This window comes from Lithobates pipiens, unplaced genomic scaffold (genome assembly GCF_037356315.1).
Source record: "Lithobates pipiens isolate NorthernLeopardFrog02 unplaced genomic scaffold, aLitPip1_a1.2 Scaffold_19, whole genome shotgun sequence".
NCBI lineage: Eukaryota > Metazoa > Chordata > Amphibia > Anura > Ranidae > Lithobates > Lithobates pipiens.
In genome coordinates, this window is record NW_027507764.1 from 68,633,195 (window position 1) to 68,653,398 (window position 20,204).

General features: G+C 42.2%; 1 protein-coding gene across 2 annotated transcripts in view; it reads left to right on the top strand.

Annotated features, from left to right (window-relative positions):
- MINDY3 (MINDY lysine 48 deubiquitinase 3) overlaps positions 1-20,204 on the top strand; it is a 197,166-nt gene that overhangs the window by 145,259 nt on the left and 31,703 nt on the right. For both annotated transcript variants that reach the window (XM_077490847.1, XM_077490848.1), the window contains one exon: positions 3,485-3,557. In XM_077490847.1, the coding sequence (XP_077346973.1) occupies positions 3,485-3,557 (73 nt within the window). The remainder of the gene's footprint in view (positions 1-3,484; positions 3,558-20,204) is intronic.

The window sequence follows — 20,204 nt, forward strand, 5'->3', positions numbered from 1 at the left end:
TAAAGGTTCATCTTCCAGCAGGACAACGACCCTAAATATACAGCCAGAGCTGCAATGTAATAGTTCAGATTAAAGCATTTTTATGTGTTAGAATGGCCCAGTGAAAGTCCAGACCTAAATCCAATTGAGAATCTGTGACTAGACTTGAAAATTGCTGTTCAGACGCTCCCCATCCAATCTGACAGAACTTGAGCTATTTTTCAAAGAAGAATGGGCAAAAATGTCACTCTGTAGATGTGCTAAGCTGGTAGAGACCTCCCCAAAAAGACTTGCTGTAATTCCAGTGAAAGGCAGTTCCACAAAGTATTGACTCAGGGGAGCTGAAATACAAATGCACGCCACACTTTTATTTATTTGTAAAAAATGTTAAACCATTTATAATTTTCCTTCCACGTCACAATTATGTGCCACTTTGTGTTGGTCTATCACATAAAATCCCAATAAAATACATTAACATTTTTGGTTGTAACATGAAATATTCCACATTTTGTCAAGAGATATGAATACTTTTTCAAGGCACTGTAAATGGATCCAAATTTGGTTGGTTCAGCAGGAACTGGTCGAGATTTGATCCAAGTCAAGGTGGAAAGAATGAAAATCAAATCATCTGTGGGCTACTTAATTCATACCTTGAATGATTTATCTTCTGTCTTCAATTCCTCCTAATTCCTCCTAAAAATAGTGGTGCAAGTCTTGCCTAGACCCTCCTGCTGTCTCAGTTGTGTATCTGATGTGCGAGATCATCAAAGGCACTGTTGCCTTTGATTGCTCGGGGGATTTGGAGTGAGGTTGCATTGTGTGTTACGCCAGCCATACATTGTGCGAAATTCAGCTGGTTCAGTAGGGACCGGCTGAGCTTAGATCCGTCTATGGGCAGGCTGATTGTACCCATGTCAATCAACCAGCCAGTCAGATTTGTTTTTTGTTTTTTTACTTGTGATTACTGCTGGTGGCTATAGATGCTAGCATTAACCATTGTATTCTGCACCCCCACGCTGGCAGAACACTGTGTTGATGGTGGAATTGAGCATTTTTTTTTTTTTTTCCATCCACATGTGGTGAAAGGGAAGAAAATCAAATCCTGTATGGCAGGGGTCTCCAAACTATGGCCCAGTTGTTCAGGAACTACAATTCCCATCATGCCTAGTCATGTCAGTGAATCTCAGAGTTTTACAGTGCCTCATGGGGCGTGTAGTTCCGCAACAGCTGGAGGGTCGTAGTTTGAAGATCTCTGCTGTATGGGCTGCTTAACTGTTTTCCTGCTGGAGAGGAAGCTGTAAATGAGAACCTGCAGTAGTCATTAGATCAGAAGTCATCAGGTGGAGAGCAGCTCTGATATGAGCAATGAAAGCCCTGCTTCTACCAAGTTGTGTTTATTAAGGGCCAGTCTTAAATTAATATTGTAATGCATTAGCGTCTTATGACATGCATTAACTTGTATTGTACACCAAAAAATGAGTATGTTGTATTCTGGCAGGAAGCACCCTGCAGCAGCTCACTTTTTACAAATATCTGTCTCATCTTGCTCTTTTATAGTATTTCTTCTTGCTGAAGATCTCAATACATGGGAACATTATACTTCTTCAGAAAAACTCCACCTTTTAATTGTTAAAAAAGCCAAGTGGGATCCTTGCATCAACACAGGTTGAAGGAAATAAAATTGGTTTATTTATGGCCTGCTTTAGACATTGCCTAGCAATGTATGCACTTGGTGTGAAAATATATAGAATATGCTAGGTCCACTTTAATCTTCCCACCACATTCTTCTAAACTCTAACCCTAGATTTACCCCTAATAGTTAGATCATCCCACTGCTATCTTAACCAAACGAATCCCCAACACTTCTATAATCCTTTCTGCACTTTTCTGCCCCAAAATATAATAGTCGGAGCTGGCAATTGCACATCCGTCTTCCAGTAAAGTACACTTTCACTTTTATGACCACTTAGCTCCGCAGTTCTGTCCACCCCGCAGTCCCAGCAGTTATTTGGAGGAAATCCAGAGAGAGTGCAGCACTAAGGTCTTCTCTTTGATGAGTTGGCTTTCCCTAACCTCCATGGGTGTCTGTTCTTTATATTCTCTGTCCTTTCACCCCCTGGTCTATAAATTATTGTACTCTGTATAGATTAGCTCATTTAGAAGGAAATCTGTATACACATCTGCTATATTATATTCTTGGGTGCTGGACGTTGCCATACGGATTTGTGAGTTTTTTTTTTGTGAAGAGTGCATTAATCCTATGTACAAGCATGTCCGATTTTATTTTCCTTTGAGATGTTTTCCCTAGTATCTTTTAAAGGGTAAATGTGTATATACTATTAGATTGTAAGCTTTTAGGAGCAGGGCCCTCCTAACTCTCTTGTATTAAATTGTATTGTTTACCTTTATATTGTAAAGCGCTGTGTAAATTGTTGGTGCTATATAAATCCTCTAAAATAATTATTAGATCTTTGGATAATGTAATCACTTAAATACCAAATTATTTCCACATCCTGTTTGCTGGATTTGGGTCCGTCCATCTTATTTATTTTTAATCAAATACTTTTTATTGAGTTTAAATGTTTTATCTTACACATATACATACAAAACACAACACAAATACCTATATGGAATAAAAAAAATAATAGTTAAAATAAAATTAGTTTAAATAGTTACATTTACAATAATTTGTCCTGGTTAATAGCAGTCATTGTTGAGAAATGTGTAACATTACAGAACAATCGGCAGTTCAATTTATGCTTCGCACCATAGGCCCAACATAGTGTGGCAACACATTGGACAGAACCAAAAAGAGCTTCCACACGAGTGGAATACTATATATGGGGAGGATAACCAAGAAGACCAGATCTTATCACATTTATTCAGACAACCCCTGGGCTTATAAATAAATCACTCTCTATCCAGCACAGCATTTACTACCATGCACCACTGAACACAAGTTGGTGAGTTGGGATGAGAAATATAATATATAGATATATATCACACACAATATGGTACCACTGCAATTAGCCAAGTGTGTGCTTTCAACCTTGTGGTAACAGACTGGGGAAGGTCCTTTTCTGTTCCCCTATGACTGGGTACATAAAGGCGTGGTTTGATGAGTTTGGTGTGGAGGAACTTGAGTGGCCTCCACAGAACCCTGACCTTAACCGTTTTTGGGATGAATTGAAATGCCAATTGTGAATCAGGTCTTCTCATTCAACATCACTACCTGACCTCGCAAATGCGCCTTTCCTCCAACCTCAGTGGCCAATGGAAAGTGTGCACCCCCATCTCTCATGGAAAGTCCAGACCACCTTGCCAAGTCTAGATGAGCTCCAGAGATCAAACTGTACCAGGGATGATTTTGTTATTTTTTATTATGTACTTGGTAGTATCAGAGGTGTCTGGCAATGGCATATTTATATTTCTTATTCTTAGAAACTGTACATTTTTAGTCTTGTTGAACTGTAAGTGATGATTTTTTATTTTTTTTCTTTCCCAGGAAGTTACTCTGGTTGCCCCTGAATCTCCTACGGAGCAAGCCAGGCGGATTTTTCAAACATATGATCCAGAAGGTATGTTTTTTTTTTTTATTTTTTTTTTATTTTTATTTTTTTCATTTAGATTGTTTTTTGAGGTGTGATTGCAAAAAGTACATATAGTGACTACATTCTGGTGACCTCAAGTATCATTGTTGCTGTCTGTTAGAATGGGTAATAGGTGTACCAAAAAACAATAAATCTGATATGGATGGATGATAACTTAAGTAGATCTAAAACGCCTTCATTTAATTCTAAGGCCCCTTTCACATGGGACGGGCTCAGGCAGCGGAATCGCCTGCTCATCTGGGAATCTCGCCCCTGATCCCCGCTGAGCAGGTGCATGTCCGCTCCACTGACATAGCTCGCTGTTCTATATGGGGCTGTCTGTTTTATTTTTTTTTTATTTTTTTAAGCAGACCAGATGAGCAGGTGTCAGCCATAGAGAGTAATGGGCATTCCGATTGGATCCGCTAAAAAAACAGACAAGCAAGCCCGATCAGGACGTCCCTGTGAAATGGGCCTAATATATGTATATTCGGGAAAACCTTTTCATTATATATAATATAGAGCCAGATTTTTCTATTTTGATAAAAAGAAGGCAATAGTTAAAACCCTTCTAAGGCGCCCCTTTGGGGAGAATTCCCTTTCACTCCTGTAGACACAACAGGAAGTTAAGGAATAATAATTTGTGATTTTAAGAGATGTACACGTTTTAATGGCAGCCCAGTGCTTAATTTTCACCAACTGTGAGCAGACGTCTCAATAGACAACCTACCAAAGGCAGGAAAAATCTCTGTCTCATGGAGCAATTTACAGTTATACTCACCTGATACAGTAAAGTCTCGGATCACTGGCATACTTATATCCAGTTTACCAAACTTACCCAATCAGTGCCCTGTGTTTGATTTGCCCCTCTGCCTCCCTATTCCTAAACCCACTTCTGCCCCAGTCTGTACTTCCCTTATTTTTTCCTCTGCTCTCTTGACCTGTCTTAAAGAGGAACATCACTCCCCCTTTTACTTTATTTTTTGCCCTTCCTACACTGACAGTTGAGTTCTTTAAAAAAAATATATACCCAGCAGCCTGGTACATCCAGTGTTTTCTAGTGTCAACCACTAGCAACTCTTTACCAGATTTTTTGAGCCTAAGCCCCTGATATTGCCTGATGGCATATGCTCAGTGTAGCAGAAATTAACCCAGTGTATGCACAGTGCAGCAGAGATTGACCCAAAGCCTCCAGTGATGTATGATGTCACTATCCCAGGAGACTTTGGGAGCTGGCAGAATATTAATCAGTAAAGCCAGGTCATGATGTATGGTTAGAATCTTGGCCAGTTCAGCATGGACCAGCTGAGATTCAAACCATCTATGGGCAGGCTGATTGTACCCAAGTTGACCCATTTAGCAATTTGGGTATTACCAGCATGTCTGATTCCTAGCATGCAAGTATTACTGATAGCTATAGCTGCTAGCAATGATCACTGTGTTCTCCTGGTACAGATTCCTCCCCGTGGTCCCCCCACTGGGAGAACACAATAGCTCCACAGGAGGGATTCCCCCATCAATGCTGACTGTGTTGATGGGGAAATTGAGAGATTTCCCATGGTTGCAGGAATGACAATTGCATTATCATTCTATGGCCTGCTTAAATTTAGAGAATTGTAGTAGTTATATTTCTCCATGGACTTGATTGTGGGGTGGACAGGCACCCTCCATGGGCTGCATAAGGGGGTAAATTTGAGTTTCTATGAGTTTTTAGAAAATACGCGGTCATGGGCAGCAGTAAGGTGTTGAAAGGGGCTTTAGATACACTTTAAAATTATACCTATTTTTTTTTTTTTTTTTTTTTTTTTATATATGCTTTGTTGATGCTAAAAACAGGAACATTTTCTTGGGCAACAATTTCTGGGTACAGTGCTTCAATACACTACAAAACTGGAAGGCAGCTGCAAGTGATACAATAACACTCATACATGCCATCACCTCCAATGGGAATAATAGATAATTAAAGTAATGCTACTTAGAAAGTTATCAGATCAAAGTCCTTTATTTATCTTCAAAAACTGTAACTGGAGTCATATCCAATTATTATTATAAGCTCAGCTGACACTCAATAGAATATTCATTCTTTGTGACACCACTGTGGTCAGCCAGGAATTCAAATATTCTTTTAATAACAAATTGAAATGGAATTAGGGGCAAAGCCGGAGCAGATATAACGCACAGATCACTAACAATGAGTTGAAAGAATGTAAGACGCCTGATTTTTATCTGACTTTCTATGAGAGAAGCTGAATGTGCGGATGGGAAACCCAGCTGCTGACTGAATTAACTTTTATGTTAATTGACAGAAGAAACTTGATCAAGCCGTACAGAGAGCCTTATGTGGCCTTAGCCTTATTAGGATCCCAGTAAATAATCTAGCAGATATTTTCACAGCGTTGAGTTGCAGGATCATGTGTGGGACTCTGGCACTGCGTTGACTTTATATTGTACAAATAAGCATTGTACTATAAAGATCGTATACATAAATGATACATCCAGTTCTATCCGGCCTGCCTGTGTCCATTCTGGTAATTGGTCTGCAATGTCTGAGAACCACTACAAAATTCTGCAGGTTAATAGGAATTTTAAATGGAATTTCTATTAAATAAACCATTTTATTATCTGCTTTGTAAGTCATGTTTCCCCTGTGACTATGCTAGTAAATTTTCAGCCCTGTGGTTTTAGGTTTCTCTTTGGATTCTTAAAGCTCAACTCCAGGGAGATGACTAAATACGCAGTTGAAATATATTTAGTCTTAGTTGATGCTGAAGATGTTTCTTGGGTTATCCAAGCCACTTCTTCAGTTCTAATGAGTATCAGGAATATATATAACCCCAGCATTTATATCCACACAAGTAACTTCGACAACTTGATCCAATCACAATGGAAAGGAAGTTGTTTGTGTCTAAGAACAGGGTGGGAGGTGTGAAAATTGTGGAACCATTCTGTTTTAGTTACCTAATCCTATCTTTGGTGTCAGGAAGACTTCATAGGTGTTAATCGTTCCAAAGGCCTTCCTAACACCAAGGAGTGGATTATGTAGCTAGAACAGGGTGGTCTCACGATATATGATTAGAAAAACGGAGGCCCTGTGTAAGCTCAGGGCCCTAAAGCTACGAAAAATGTAGAGTTATGAGAATAAGATCAGCTATTGATTATGGGTTATATGGTTGGGCTTGTGAGTCCAGCCCTAACACCTTGAAGATGAGAAAATAACAAAGAGAGTAAAAGACAGGGAAGCATAGTTTGGGTTGGGGATTCTAGCCAAACTGCCAAGCAATACAAAAGGCGCCCTTTTCTCAGAGCCAACGGTGTATTAGCGTAGGTCCATGGGGTGATGGGTGTTAATCCAAAGAGTTCAAAGCTCTTAAAATTATTTGAACTGGGTAAGAATAGCAGCCAATTTTGTTGACTAAGAACCAATTTATTTTTTGCTTAACCACTTCAGCCCCGGAAGAATTTACCCCCTTCCTGACCAGAGCACTTTTTGTGATTCGGCACTGACAATTGTACCCAAACAAAATTGACATTCTTTTTTTCACACAAATACAACTTTCTTTTGGTGGGATTTGATCGCCTCTGCGTGTTTTTTTTTTTTTTTTTTTTGCACTATAAACAAAAACAGAGCAGTTTTAAAGAAAATATATATTTTTTACTTTTTCTATAATAAAAATCCCCCAAAAATATAAAAAAACATTTTTTTCCCTCCGTTTGGGTCAATATGTATTCTTCTACATACTTTTGGTAAAAAAAAATCGAAATAAGGGTATATTGATTGGTTTGCACAAAAGTTATTGCGTGTACAAAATAAGGGATAGATTTTTTTTTTTTTTTTTTTTTACTAGTAATCTGCAATTTTTATCATGACTGCGATATTATGGAGGACACATCGGACAATTTTGACACATTTTTGGGACCATTGGCATTAATACAGCGATCAATGCTATAAAATTGCATTGATTACTATAAAAATGTCACTGGCAGTGAAGGGGTTAACACTAGGGGGAGCTCGAGGGGTTAACTGTGTTCCCTGGGAGGTGATTCTAACTGAAGGGGGAAGGGACTGACTGGAGGAGGTGATGGATCGTGTTTCCTAGATAATAGGAACATACAATCTGTCACTCCTGTCAGAACAGAACAGGGAAGTGTGTGTTTACACACACTCGTCCCTGTTCTGTCTCTCCTCTTCACGATTGCTTGTGGCCATCGGTCATTGTGACCGTTGGACACGAGCACCGGCTATCCCGACCCCACGAGCCGACGTATAGCTATGAAAGCTTGCACAGGGGAGCCAACCTGCCACAGTATAACTGCGGCGGTTGGTCGGGAAACAGTTAAAGTGGTTCTAAAGCATTAAGGTAAAAAACCTTCTGTGCTGCAGCTTCCCCCCTGCCCCCCCCTTTCTTTACGGAGCCCCATCCAATCTAGCCATGTGCACAATGTGCTCCTGCCACTGCCTTGCTCCTCATTGAGCTGCTGTGAATCAACTGCTGTGACACGGAAGTGGGGGGGGGGGGGCACCCGCTGTAGAGGAGGGGCCTGGAGTGCCAGCGGGGACCCCAGAAGAAGAGGACCGGGGCTGCTTTGTGCAAAAGCATTGCACAGAGCAGGTATGTATGACATGCTTGTTAAGAAAAAAAATAAAGGTTTATTAACACTTTACCTTTTTCAGTTGTAGGGTTTGTTCAACTGTCTGTTTTAAGGTTGGGCAAGGACCTCTTTTGGAGATTTAGAGAACCCTTTGCTTAGGAGTGTATATGCCACTTGATATACTATATGCTTTTCTAATAATGTCAAATCTTAGGGTATTCCCACCAGATAAGTAGATGGGTGCCAAGGATTTGACAGCTCCTTAAACATGAGCTAGAGGCATCCAGTGCAAATTTGCCAAACATTGTGGAACTATTTACCAGCACGTGAGCAGTTTGTAATTAGATTATATATTGGATGTATTAATAGTTCATTGGGCTGTAGTGTGGCAAATTTGTTTGCATTCACTCCCCCAAGATCTCTGTCCCTGCAATCTAGGTATGGAAGGGGGCTTGGGGCCTGTCTTCCTAAGAGCTAATTAGATATTGTTTGCAATAGTACCTACAGTGGTATGGTCATGATGACAGTTGTTTAAATGTCACCAGAAACCAAATACTGCTCCAATGCCTCAATCTGTTTTTCCAGCTGACTGGATACATTGTGTGCAGGTGCTGATCGGGTTGAATACTGATTCATCAGACACATTGAGGACTACAACAAAATGGTACCCCTCCATACACTGCTCGACAGCAAACCAAATTGCTTAGCTCATTCATATCCTGTGCACTGAAGGGTGGATTACGCTGTATTTCAAACACTATATACAGTATTGTACATTGGCGTGGCATTCAGAATGAATGGCAGTGCCCATGATAACACATATAACGTGTGTATCAATGCCTCCGGGGACTAGAGCTTCACAGATTCAGGTTGGTTTGAGTTCAATCTACTGGATCCAGAAGCTGGTTATCTTGAGTTGAAGGTATAGGTTAGGAAGTGGCCTGCAGAAATAGACCCCGAAGGTTCTTACCAGAGAGCACAGGACTCTCTTCCATATCTGGACAGCCTGAAAACATTTTTATTTTCATTTTTTCCATTATGGCCCCTTATTTGCTTGGCCAGGTTTTTTATATTATCTTAATGACAAAAGCTTCCCCTGCCAGTGATGATGTGTTATGTCTGATGTATCAGTCACCTCATTTGGGTGTAGGAATTTGACTTTGCAGTTAATTCTCAGCTTTGTCTTTCTAAACATACTCATAAGAAACATGTGTAGAAAGAACACTAGACTGGCACAGCTGGTAAAGCTGGCAAAGAAGTAAAATGCCTGTGTTTAACTGACTTACAGACCGCTTAATCACCTCGGGGGGGCTCCAACCCTAAAAGGCTCTTTAGCAGTTTTTGCCAACCATAAATCTATTTTATACCACCATCCCTGCCTGTGACATGTGTTGATGCCACAGGTAGTCATGCAATTCACAGCTCAGGAAGGAATTGTGACCAGTTTTTGTCTTGGGCATACTTGACTGCCATTTGAATCTTGTTTCTTTTCCCTCCTGGATATCTAATTGTGTTCCATGTGCTCATTGCCCATGAGGCCAATTAAGGTGGCTTTCTCAGATGACACACATGGAGGCATGATGGGGGGTGCTGTCCATACGGAAAACTCAGTCTTCGGAGCATGTTTCCTCCCAGGGCCACACAGGGCCATTGGTTGTTTTGGTCAAGCCACAAGAATCCTCACAACTAATGACACAATGGGGTTGATTTACTAAAACTGGAGAGTGCAAATCCTGGTGCAGTACTGTATAGAAATCAATCAACTTCCAGGTTATTTTGTCAAAGTGGAACTTTAGTCAGAAAATTAAGTCCTGCTAGATCACATCAGGCTGGCCCCTTTTGCAGGTATAGCTGTAAAAACAACAAAATGAGTGCCTATGCTGTTTAAAATCCAGTAATTCACTGTCTCACCCTGCTCTGCACATGCTCAGTTGCTCTTTTTGACACTGTGCCGCAAATCAGAGCCACTAGACAGCATAAAGATTAGCTGCTGCTCAGGGGCTCTGGACTTCAGTAAAATGGCAGCCTCTAGTAAGAAGAAACAGGAGCAATGCTGTAGGCAATTTACAGAGCACACTCGTTTTGGTAGCATAATTATTCATGTGGTATGTATGTTGCTTGCTAAAGAAGATTATTTTTATCAAGTTGGTATGGCTAATGTTCCACTTTAATTGAACAAGCTGAAGTTAGCAGCCGATTGGCTACCACCAGATTTTGCCCTTTCCAGTTTTAGTAAATCAACCCCTGTGGGACAAAAATGGCCACCCCCAGCCATGCACCTCCAAAAACTCCAGATGCTGAAGTCTACAAAATTATCACAAACTCTATCTATTTCGCAGGTTGAAAATTAACTTTGAACCCCTACTGGGCACTTTAAGTCAAAAGTGCTGGTGCCATAGATTTTCTTAAAGGCGAAATACCCATTTGAGATATGCTGTATGTAATGTTAAATTAACCTTGCTGGATCTAAAATATGATATGTAATATAACATGAAGAGTTTTATTTAAAAATGTCCATATGTTATGGGTGGGATTTGGGAAGAACCAGGGAAGGCAAAATATAGGCAGATTAAACTTCAGTTTTATTAAATCCAACATCAGAGGACAGAGCGAGAGAGAGGACAGATTAAGGGTGTAGTCACATGATTTACATTCTGAACATTGATGGAAACCTCTTTGTGGTTGTTAAAAAAAGGGGCCATAGACCACAATAAAAACCCAATAGTTGGTCTAACCCTTCACCACTTTATTAATAATTGAAAAATATTTTGGCTTTAGAGTCACTTTAATCACTCTGTGTGGATATTTTTACTCTTCAAATAGTTTGTCTATGCTTTGATCATATATGTAATAAGTAAAATGAAGATTGCTTAACAAAGCAATTTTCAATATTGGGCCCTCTTATACGGACACAGTCCATTCTGTCCAAGCAGGAGATCTGTAAACTGATCCCCTCCTTAGTTGAATCGGAATATAAATATATGTCACATATACAGTAGGACATCCTTGTCCTTTCCGTTTTCTCCTCTAGTTTGTGATGGAGTAAAAACAGACCCATGTAATCCTTATGGGGATCCATGTAAATGGACATGCATTCGTCAATATCTTCCCCCATCCAGTCACATTAGGTGGTTGGATGTAAATGGACATATGCCCACCTATATTTGCCCTCATCAAATCACGTCAGGAACGGTGTACCTGGACACAGACATGAGCCATGACTAAGGACTAACATCTGAAACACGTGGGCTGTTTTACAGCTTTGTACGTGTATTTAATAAAGAAATACCATTTTGGATGCCATCCTGAGTGATGACCATCCCTTTCCTTATTCTTTACACAGACATCTTGTGATTGGTCCAAAGAAACTCCACTTGCATCTGGCTGCCCATAGGCAGGGGTGGGTGGGCCTGGGGCAGGGTGGCAATACCCCCCCCCCCCCCGGGCCGATCTGATTCCCCTCATAAAGTGTTGCCACAGCAGCAGCTCTGCTGTACTTGCAGTCACTCGGTTGACCAAGACCTCTCTGTCCTGCTGCTGGCCGCTATTGTCTGAACTGGTTGCTTGAATTGCCTAGCATCTAGCAACCAGTGATGTCAGGAGGAGGAAAGTGAAGTAAGGGAGCTGTCTGTGCCAGGATCAAACGGAGCACCGCTCAAGAGTCGACCTGCCTGAGGTGAGGTTGGGAGCAGTGGATGAATTAAAACATATGTGGTGCATGTGTGCCACGGGAGCATTAGCTGGCAGCAGAGGAGGTCACATGGTTAGATCATAGCCAGGGTTTATGCTGGGACTCGTAGTCCTTTATTTCTGGGCATGTCACGTTTTAAAAGTGGAGGACTATAGGTCCCAGCATGACCCCTCAGAGCTTAGGATGTGTCGCCCCCCCCCCCCCTCCCCGCCAACTAGTAAAGGACTGCAGGTCACAGCATGAACCTGTGAGATCTAAGGGGGTCACATCCTTAGATCTCAGAAGTTCATGCTGGGACTTGTAGTCCTTCACTTTTGAGGGTGTGACCCCCCCCCCCCCCAAATAAAGGACTACAGGTCCCAGCGTGAACCCCTCAGAGCTTAGTATGTGTCACACACCCCTCCCTCCCTCCTAACTAAGGACTACAGGTCACAGTATGAACCCGTGAGATCTAAGGGGGGTCACATCCTTAGATCTCAGGGGTTTATGTTGGGAGTTGTGGTCCTCCACTAGTAAGGGGGGGTCACATTCTTAGAGCTAAGGCGTTAATGCTTGGGCTTATAGTCCTTCACTAGTTGCTTCAATTGGCTGGTTCAGTGGGCCACTTGACTGGACTTGCCCCCCAGGCCTAAGGCTGCCAACCCTCCCCTGCCCGTAGGGATACATTGCAGTCTGCTTTTGATTCATCTAATAGCATTAAAAATGGACTGATAAACACCTGTGTGAACTGAGCCTTTTTCATGTTTAATATTCTAAGATATTGCCAGCTCATGTGGCCCTCATCAGTTTACAGTTTTATATTCTGCTCAGCAGTGCACAGCTTGGATATGTTATTGTTGTGTACATTAAAATTCGCTATAATTATGTCAGTTCTTTGTCAGCTGAGCTGTAAGCCTTGTTTACAATGTTGGCTTTAATTAAAACGATATGAAGACTGGTTCTTTCAATGTAAAAGCAGTGAGTTTACTTAACGTGGAACTGTTTTCATCTAAATGCACCACACAACATAACTTCTAAATAATTTCAGGAACTCTTCCACTCTTTCTCGGAAAAATACGTTCAACTCTTACAGCTCATGAGATCTTCATGGCCCTGTCATAGACATTTGGAAGAATTTGGAGAATGAGCCAATTCATTTTCTTTCTTTCTTCAATACGTCATTCATAATAAGTCAGTGTTGGGGGATGGGAATAGACCAAGCATGGCTCATAGTGACTTCCAGTGATGTCATAGCAAGGTAGGTGCACACAACGAATTGGGGTTTTTGGTTTAGCAGATAAGCAAATTTTTCAGTTAGACTTATTTAGGGATCAAACGCTAGGTGTACACTGGGAACAATAATTTGAGATTTAAAGCTGAATTCCATGTATTAATATTTTATATAGAGATACATTGATATAGCTTGGACCAGTGTAACTATGTATAATCACTGAAGAAGACTCTGCTTCTACAGTGTTCTCCACTAGAATGCTTTACATCAAATTAATTGTAAAGTGTTCTCTGATTCAATGTCACTACACCACCTCATCCAATCAGAGAATGTTTTTCATTCAGTGAGAAAGGGCAGAGCTTTCTCTAAATGACGCCTGTGCTAAGCAGGCAACCCCTCAATTCAGGACCTGTATCTCCTGATGGTGGCACTGTGGTTCGCTGGGTGGAGGGTTGTAGTTCGGGTATCTCCCAGCGGGCAGCAGATCCCACTAATCAGGCTTCACCTGATGCTGGCTGCTGGGAGGGTATTTAGTGCCTCCTCTACTATTACTTTGTGCTTGTGTTTTGCCTTGCTAGCCAGAAACTGCTTGCTGTTAGGATCTGGATTCCAACTTTACCTTGCTCCTTTCTTGTACCTTGTACCCTGCTGCCTGTTATCTGCTCCCCTTGTTCCTGATCATGGTACTGGCTCCCCCCTCTCTTGCATCTACCTTGCCTACCCTGTTTATCTGTGTTCCTCATTTTGCATATATTAAAGTTAGGCTGCTTGTTGGGTATTTTGTCATTTGGTTTGGTTCACTCATATCCTTGTATTTGCTGTGTTTTCTGTTTGCTGGTATTGGGATGGGTTTTGCTTCACTGTTGATGAATTTTCTTAAATCATATGTAGTCTGGTCTCAGTTTCTGAAGTGTAGCTATGCAGATCTGGTCACCCCTGCCTCTGCATGCCTGCAGTTGGTATCCCTGACACCCTGAGCTCCTAGTGCAGCAGAGTGGCCACTCCGGGGGCATCGGTCATGGTGGTTAATACATAGTTACATTGGTCCAAGCTGGACCAACGTTAATTATGTGAAAAGATCCATACATGGAATTCGGCTTAAAATGAGTTTTCAAGAATCTGTATCTACAGTTTGTAGAGTTGATTTACTAAATGAATACTGCTGAACCAGACACATTTCAATCCATGTCCAATCAATCTATGGGCCGCTTAAGACTTATTTTAACTGTATCTGTAAGGCAAAGTTAAAAAGTAGAGTTCAATACTTTTTTTTTTTTTTTTTTTTCTTGCCTTCATGTAGTAAATCAAAGAACAATGTACCACTTTCAGTAACCCATAGCAAATGTCCTTTAATCCCCCATCCACTTTGTGATGGGACATGGGATCTGGCTGCGTGATTAACTGCATTCAGTTGCTTTTCCTACTTGTCATCATTAACACTGAAGTTATTATATCACCTTGTGTTGCCTTCTGTTCTTCCAACAGCAATGTGCCATCTCCATAAACCTCCCAAATAACGTTTAATTGTCCAGTTAATTCTGCAAGCAGAATGTTTTTGCACCCTATTGGCAGTCAATAGTCCGGAACAAATGTCTCCATAAAACAAATTGAAGGGGGGAAGGAATTTGTTAGCTCAGGCTTGCGTCTGTCAGATCCCTCCACTCAGCTTTCCCGTCTTCCAGTACGGAGCAGTAGTTGTTGAAATAATTCTGCCCAGCGTTCTATATTAGCTATATATTCAATAATCTATTAAATATAGGGTCACTGCAAGCAGTCTTTATGGCTAATCATCATTCAGAACAACAAGGAAAAGATAATGGGTGAATTGTATTTGTTTTTCCACCAGAACCAATGGTTTTACTTTGATAAAAATGATCATTATGGCCTCTTTCACATGAGCAGTCCAATGAGGCCCATCTGTCAGTTTTCAGGCAGACCTAATCAGAGCTCCATGTTATGGTGGCCACACATGCTTTGATTTTATCAGATCAATTTTATTATCTGAGCAATAAAATCTAAATCCTAATAATAACTTACAAAGCCATCCACAACTTGGCCCCTAGCTACATAACTGACCTAGTCTCAAAATACCAACCAAATCTTCCTCTTTGTTCCTCCCAAATCCTCCTTCTCTCTAGCTCCCTTGTCACCTCCTCACGCTTGTCTCCAGGACTCCTTCCGAACCTCTCTCATCCTTTGGAATTCCCTACCTCAATCTGTCAGACTATCTCCAACTCTATCCACTTTTAGGCGATCCGTGAAATCTTTTCTCTTCAAAGAAGCCTATCCTGCCTCCACCTAACAACTGTACTTTACATTTCTTCATCATCTCATCTCCCACAGTTATTACCTTTTCTGTCACTTGACCCTTCCTTGTAGATTGTAAGCTCTAATGAGCAGGGCCCTCTGACTCCTCCTGTATTGAATTGTATTGTAACTGTGCGGTCTGCTCTAACATTGTAAAGCGTTGAGCAAACTGTTGGCGCTGTATAATAACTGGCTATTGATGAATCTGCATTTAAACGAATAGCCATAACTTTCCCTTTCAATCACTTTGGACTGGATTTGATCATCCAGGGTGGAATATTGATAATTTTGCATTGATCAGCAACACTAAGAATACTCTTATATTTCAATCAATAAGATTTTTAGATTATATGGTGGAAACAGAGAAGAGATTGATAAATTAAGATCTAAATCCACTACCTTGTGTGCAGCATATCAATCGAATGAGTTGTCAAATGGAGCTTATTGGTTATACCTATCAGTTGAGATTGATTGGAAAACATTGAATCATATATTGAAAGGAGTATGGCTACCATAAGTTTATGGGTAGGTAAATGTAAACACACGTTCTTCCCTTTTACATCTGCTTACCTCCAAGTCTGACCAGGTCTGGAAAAAAGTAATGGAAAAGTGTGTGTCCTTTTCCAATTTTTCTGACCTAAACATGATAGACAGGCGGTAGTCTGATAAAAATGGACGCAAGTCTGTTTACAGTCGACAACCAATAGAGCTATCATAGATCCAGAGAGTTCTATTTAAGTGCAGCTAAACCCTGAATAGACACAGATGTCACAAAAGTTACATCCATCCCATTCTGCTTCAATCTGTTCATGGATCCCCTGCTGAACATACCAGACAGTGCCCATTTGAAAAAGTCCTAAACTGTATCAAAAGCCATTTTTTTGTTTTGTATATTTGGAATTGGTAGGGAAGTATTGGGAACTCCTAAATTTGTACTGCTCGTTTTATCCTTGTTGGGATTATTTGTCCCCTCTAATAATTCTGGTGACACCGAAAATGAGTTTTCACCAGAATTCCAGAATTCTACTTTAGTAGTAGTATCCTGAAATTCTACTTCAAAAAATAAAGTCCCACGAAGTACGTTTAAAACCGCTCCCACCCCTATCAATGGCAATACTAACTACCCTAAAGAAGAAATATCTGTATACTTAACAATTTTCAAGCTGCTCCGATTTGGTCACATCATCAGTGCACCTGCCCTCTTTAGGGACAAGGAGGGGAGCGGCCACATTGGATGGTCCATAGTAAGCCTATGGGTGACTTCACCTCTCAGGCATTCCATACGATGTTGAACGCTCTCTCTTGTAGTCTACAGCCAGTGCTGGCTGACACAGGGGAGATCACGTGGCCGGAGCGGCCTGAGAAAAGGTAAGTATATTAGGGGTGCACCGAATGGGTTTTTTGGTGCCGAAACCGATACGAAAATGAAAAATACACTAGGCCGAAAACCGATACCGAAACAGCACCGATACCGAAAATGACTGTTTTTAAAAAATATTTTTATACAGGATGTGGTCAGAGACTGGGGACATGGTACAGGAGATGGTCAGAGACTGGGGACATGGTACAGGAGATGGTCAGAGACTGGGGACATGGTACAGGAGGTGGTCAGAGACTGGGGACATGGTACAGGAGGTGGTCAGAGACTGGGGACATGGTACAGGAGGTGGTCAGAGACTGGGGACATGGTACAGGAGGTGGTCAGAGACTGGGGACATGGTACAGGAGGTGGTCAGAGACTGGGGACATGGTACAGGAGGTGGTCAGAGACTGGGGACATGGTACAGGAGGTGGTCAGAGACTGGGGACGTGGTACAGGAGGTGGTCAGAGACTGGGGACGTGGTACAGGAGGTGGTCAGAGACTGGGGACGTGGTACAGGAGGTGGTCAGAGACTGGGGACGTGGTACAGGAGGTGGTCAGAGACTGGGGACGTGGTACAGGAGGTGGTCAGAGACTGGGGACGTGGTACAGGAGGTGGTCAGAGACTGGGGACGTGGTACAGGAGGTGGTCAGAGACTGGGGACGTGGTACAGGAGGTGGTCAGAGACTGGGGACGTGGTACAGGAGGTGGTCAGAGACAGAGGACGTGGTACAGGAGGCATCCCCCATTGCAGGCCAGTGTGTCCCCTTTTGCAGGCCAGTGTGTCCCCTTTTGCAGGCCAGTGTGTCCCCTTTTGCAGGCCAGTGTGTCCCCTTTTGCAGGCCAGTGTGTCCCCTTTTGCAGGCCAGTGTGTCCCCTTTTGCAGCCAGTGTGTCCCCTTTTGCAGCAGCCTGTGTAGGGAAGAGAGCCGCCTCCGCCGCTTGTTTGATCACAGCGCCGGGAACATCACAGCTTTCATTTCAATAGCTGTGTGTTCCCGACCGCGCGCCGTCACACGCAGCCCCTCCCCCTTGTCCGTGCGTGTGACGGCGCGCGGTCGGGAACACACAGCTATTGAAATGAAAGCTGTGATGTTCCCGGCGCTGTGATCAAACAAGCGGCGGAGGCGGCTCTCCTGCGCAATACACCCCCATGATGGGTGTCACCAGGGGCGGAGCCCGCCCCCACCCAGGCCACGCCCCATTTTCGGCTCCATTATCGGCCGTTTTTCTCTTTCGGCAAATTGCCGAAAAGGGCATTTTCGGCCGATATGTTTCGGCGGCCGAAATTTCGGTGCATCACTAAAGTATACAGAGATTTTTTTCCACAGGTTAGTTAATACAGGTGTTAGAAGGCACGTGGGAGCAGTTTTATAATTAGTTATATATCCTGGAATTCTACTGTAAATAAAATGATAAAATAAAAACTTAAAAGAATAAGTTCACCGTAACACGGTACTATGTTTCCTTACACCCCCCCCCCCCCCCCCAACACCCCTGTGACAGCAGGTTGGGGTTCTTCTGCCTGAAGCCCCTCTCACATTTTAACAATTTGACGACCGCAATACGTATATACAGTATCTCACAAAAGTGAGTACACCCCTCACATTTTTGTAAATATTTTATTCTATTTTTTCATGTGACAACACTGAAGAAATGACACTTTGCTACAATGTAAAGTAGTGAGTGTACAGCTTGTATAACAGTGTAAATTTGCTGTCCCCTCAAAATAACTCAACACACAGCTGTTGATGTCTAAACCGCTAGCAACAAAAGTGAGTACACCCTTAAGTGAAAATGTCCAAATTGGGCCCAAAGTGTCAATATATTGTGTGGCCACCATTATTTTCCAGCACTGCCTTAACCCTCTTGGGCATGGAGTTCACCAGAGCTTCACAGGTTGCCACTGAAGTCCTCTTCCATGATGACATCACGGAGCTGGTGGATGTTAGAGACCTTGCACTCCTCCACCTTCCATTTGAGGATGCCCCACAGATGCTCAATAGGGTTTACATCTGGAGATATGCTTGGCCAGTCCGTCATCTTTACTCTCGGCCTCTTTAGCAAGGCAGTGGTCATCTTGGAGGTGTGTTTTGGGTCGTTGTCATGTTAGAATACTGCCCTGCGGCCCAGTCTCCGAAGGGAGGGGATCATGCTCTGCTTCAGTATGTCACAGTACATGTTGGCACGTCAATAACTAATACTAATGAGTAGCTGCCAACTTGAAATCTGTTCCCACACAGTGATATGCTAAAGTAAATGAATGTGGTGCTTTCTTAATATCCTAAAATGCGAATGCAATATATATCCTCAGGTGATAATGCAATCATATCCAAAGGCTCACATATATCTCCATGTATAACATTCCAATACAAATATTTATTTTAAAAAGTAGTAGCTTGTATATAAAACCACAATTGTCAGCCTTTACCTAAATCAGGGACTTCCGGTCTCAGCTGCGACCGGAGGTGACGTTCACCCGGCTCCTCCCTGCGCGTTGCGTCACAGCTCACGTGCCTTCATCAAGGGCCAAACCCAGAAATCCCAAATTTATAAAGCTTGTCTGAGCTGTCAGGACAAAAAGGGGGGCAGCGAGCTGAAATTACATCAGAGCTCAGCGAGGAAAGCTCTGAGAGCTAAATTGGAGGGAAGGGACACACCCCCTTTCACGCAGCACATAGAGACAGAACTGAGGCTGTCAATCACAGGCTGTGTGTTGGAGCTCCCTCCCTTGTCATCCTTTTATCACTTGGTGTCAAGAAAACTTGTCAGGTGACTAATGTAGATAGCAGAGGAAAGAAGCAGCAGACAGAAATTACATTTGGTGCTTTAGATTGAGACAAGTACACACTGTAGAGGGCTATACTTTGTTCATATTTAATGTCTAAGGTTTACAACCACTAAATGCAAAGGAAAAAAATACACTTTAACTGTCACATGGGATTTGTGTTAAATAAGAATATACAGTGAGTTCATTGTTAGAAAATATCAGAGTGGAGGTGGTTAATAAATGTGGCGCTTGATCAGCTCACAAATGATTAGTAATTCTATAGGCTTTATTCCGGGTGTCTGCATTATGTTCGGCCTCTCAATGTAAATGAGAGGTAACACTGATGCATTGGGAACATCTGGAACACTTACACTATAACAATTCCTGCTATTAACCATGCAGGTTCCCTCCTGACACCCTCCATCATTTGTCACCGATGGTCAGGAGGTCTGCACTGTACTGTGTCTGTCAAAGCCGGGGAACCCAGCATATGTTTTAGTAGAATCGCACTTTGCCTTTAGGAGTTAAGCAAATCACCAACATGAATCACTGTTCATTACGTCAACTTGTAAATATGATCTGAGAGTCCGAATCCGACACCCAAACTTTCTGCCTCGGACACAGGAGAGTAATCTTCATCTAGTTCTTCTTAGGAAAGCACTTGTGAATAATGACTGTTGATGGGCCATTCCTGTCCAGCAGTCTA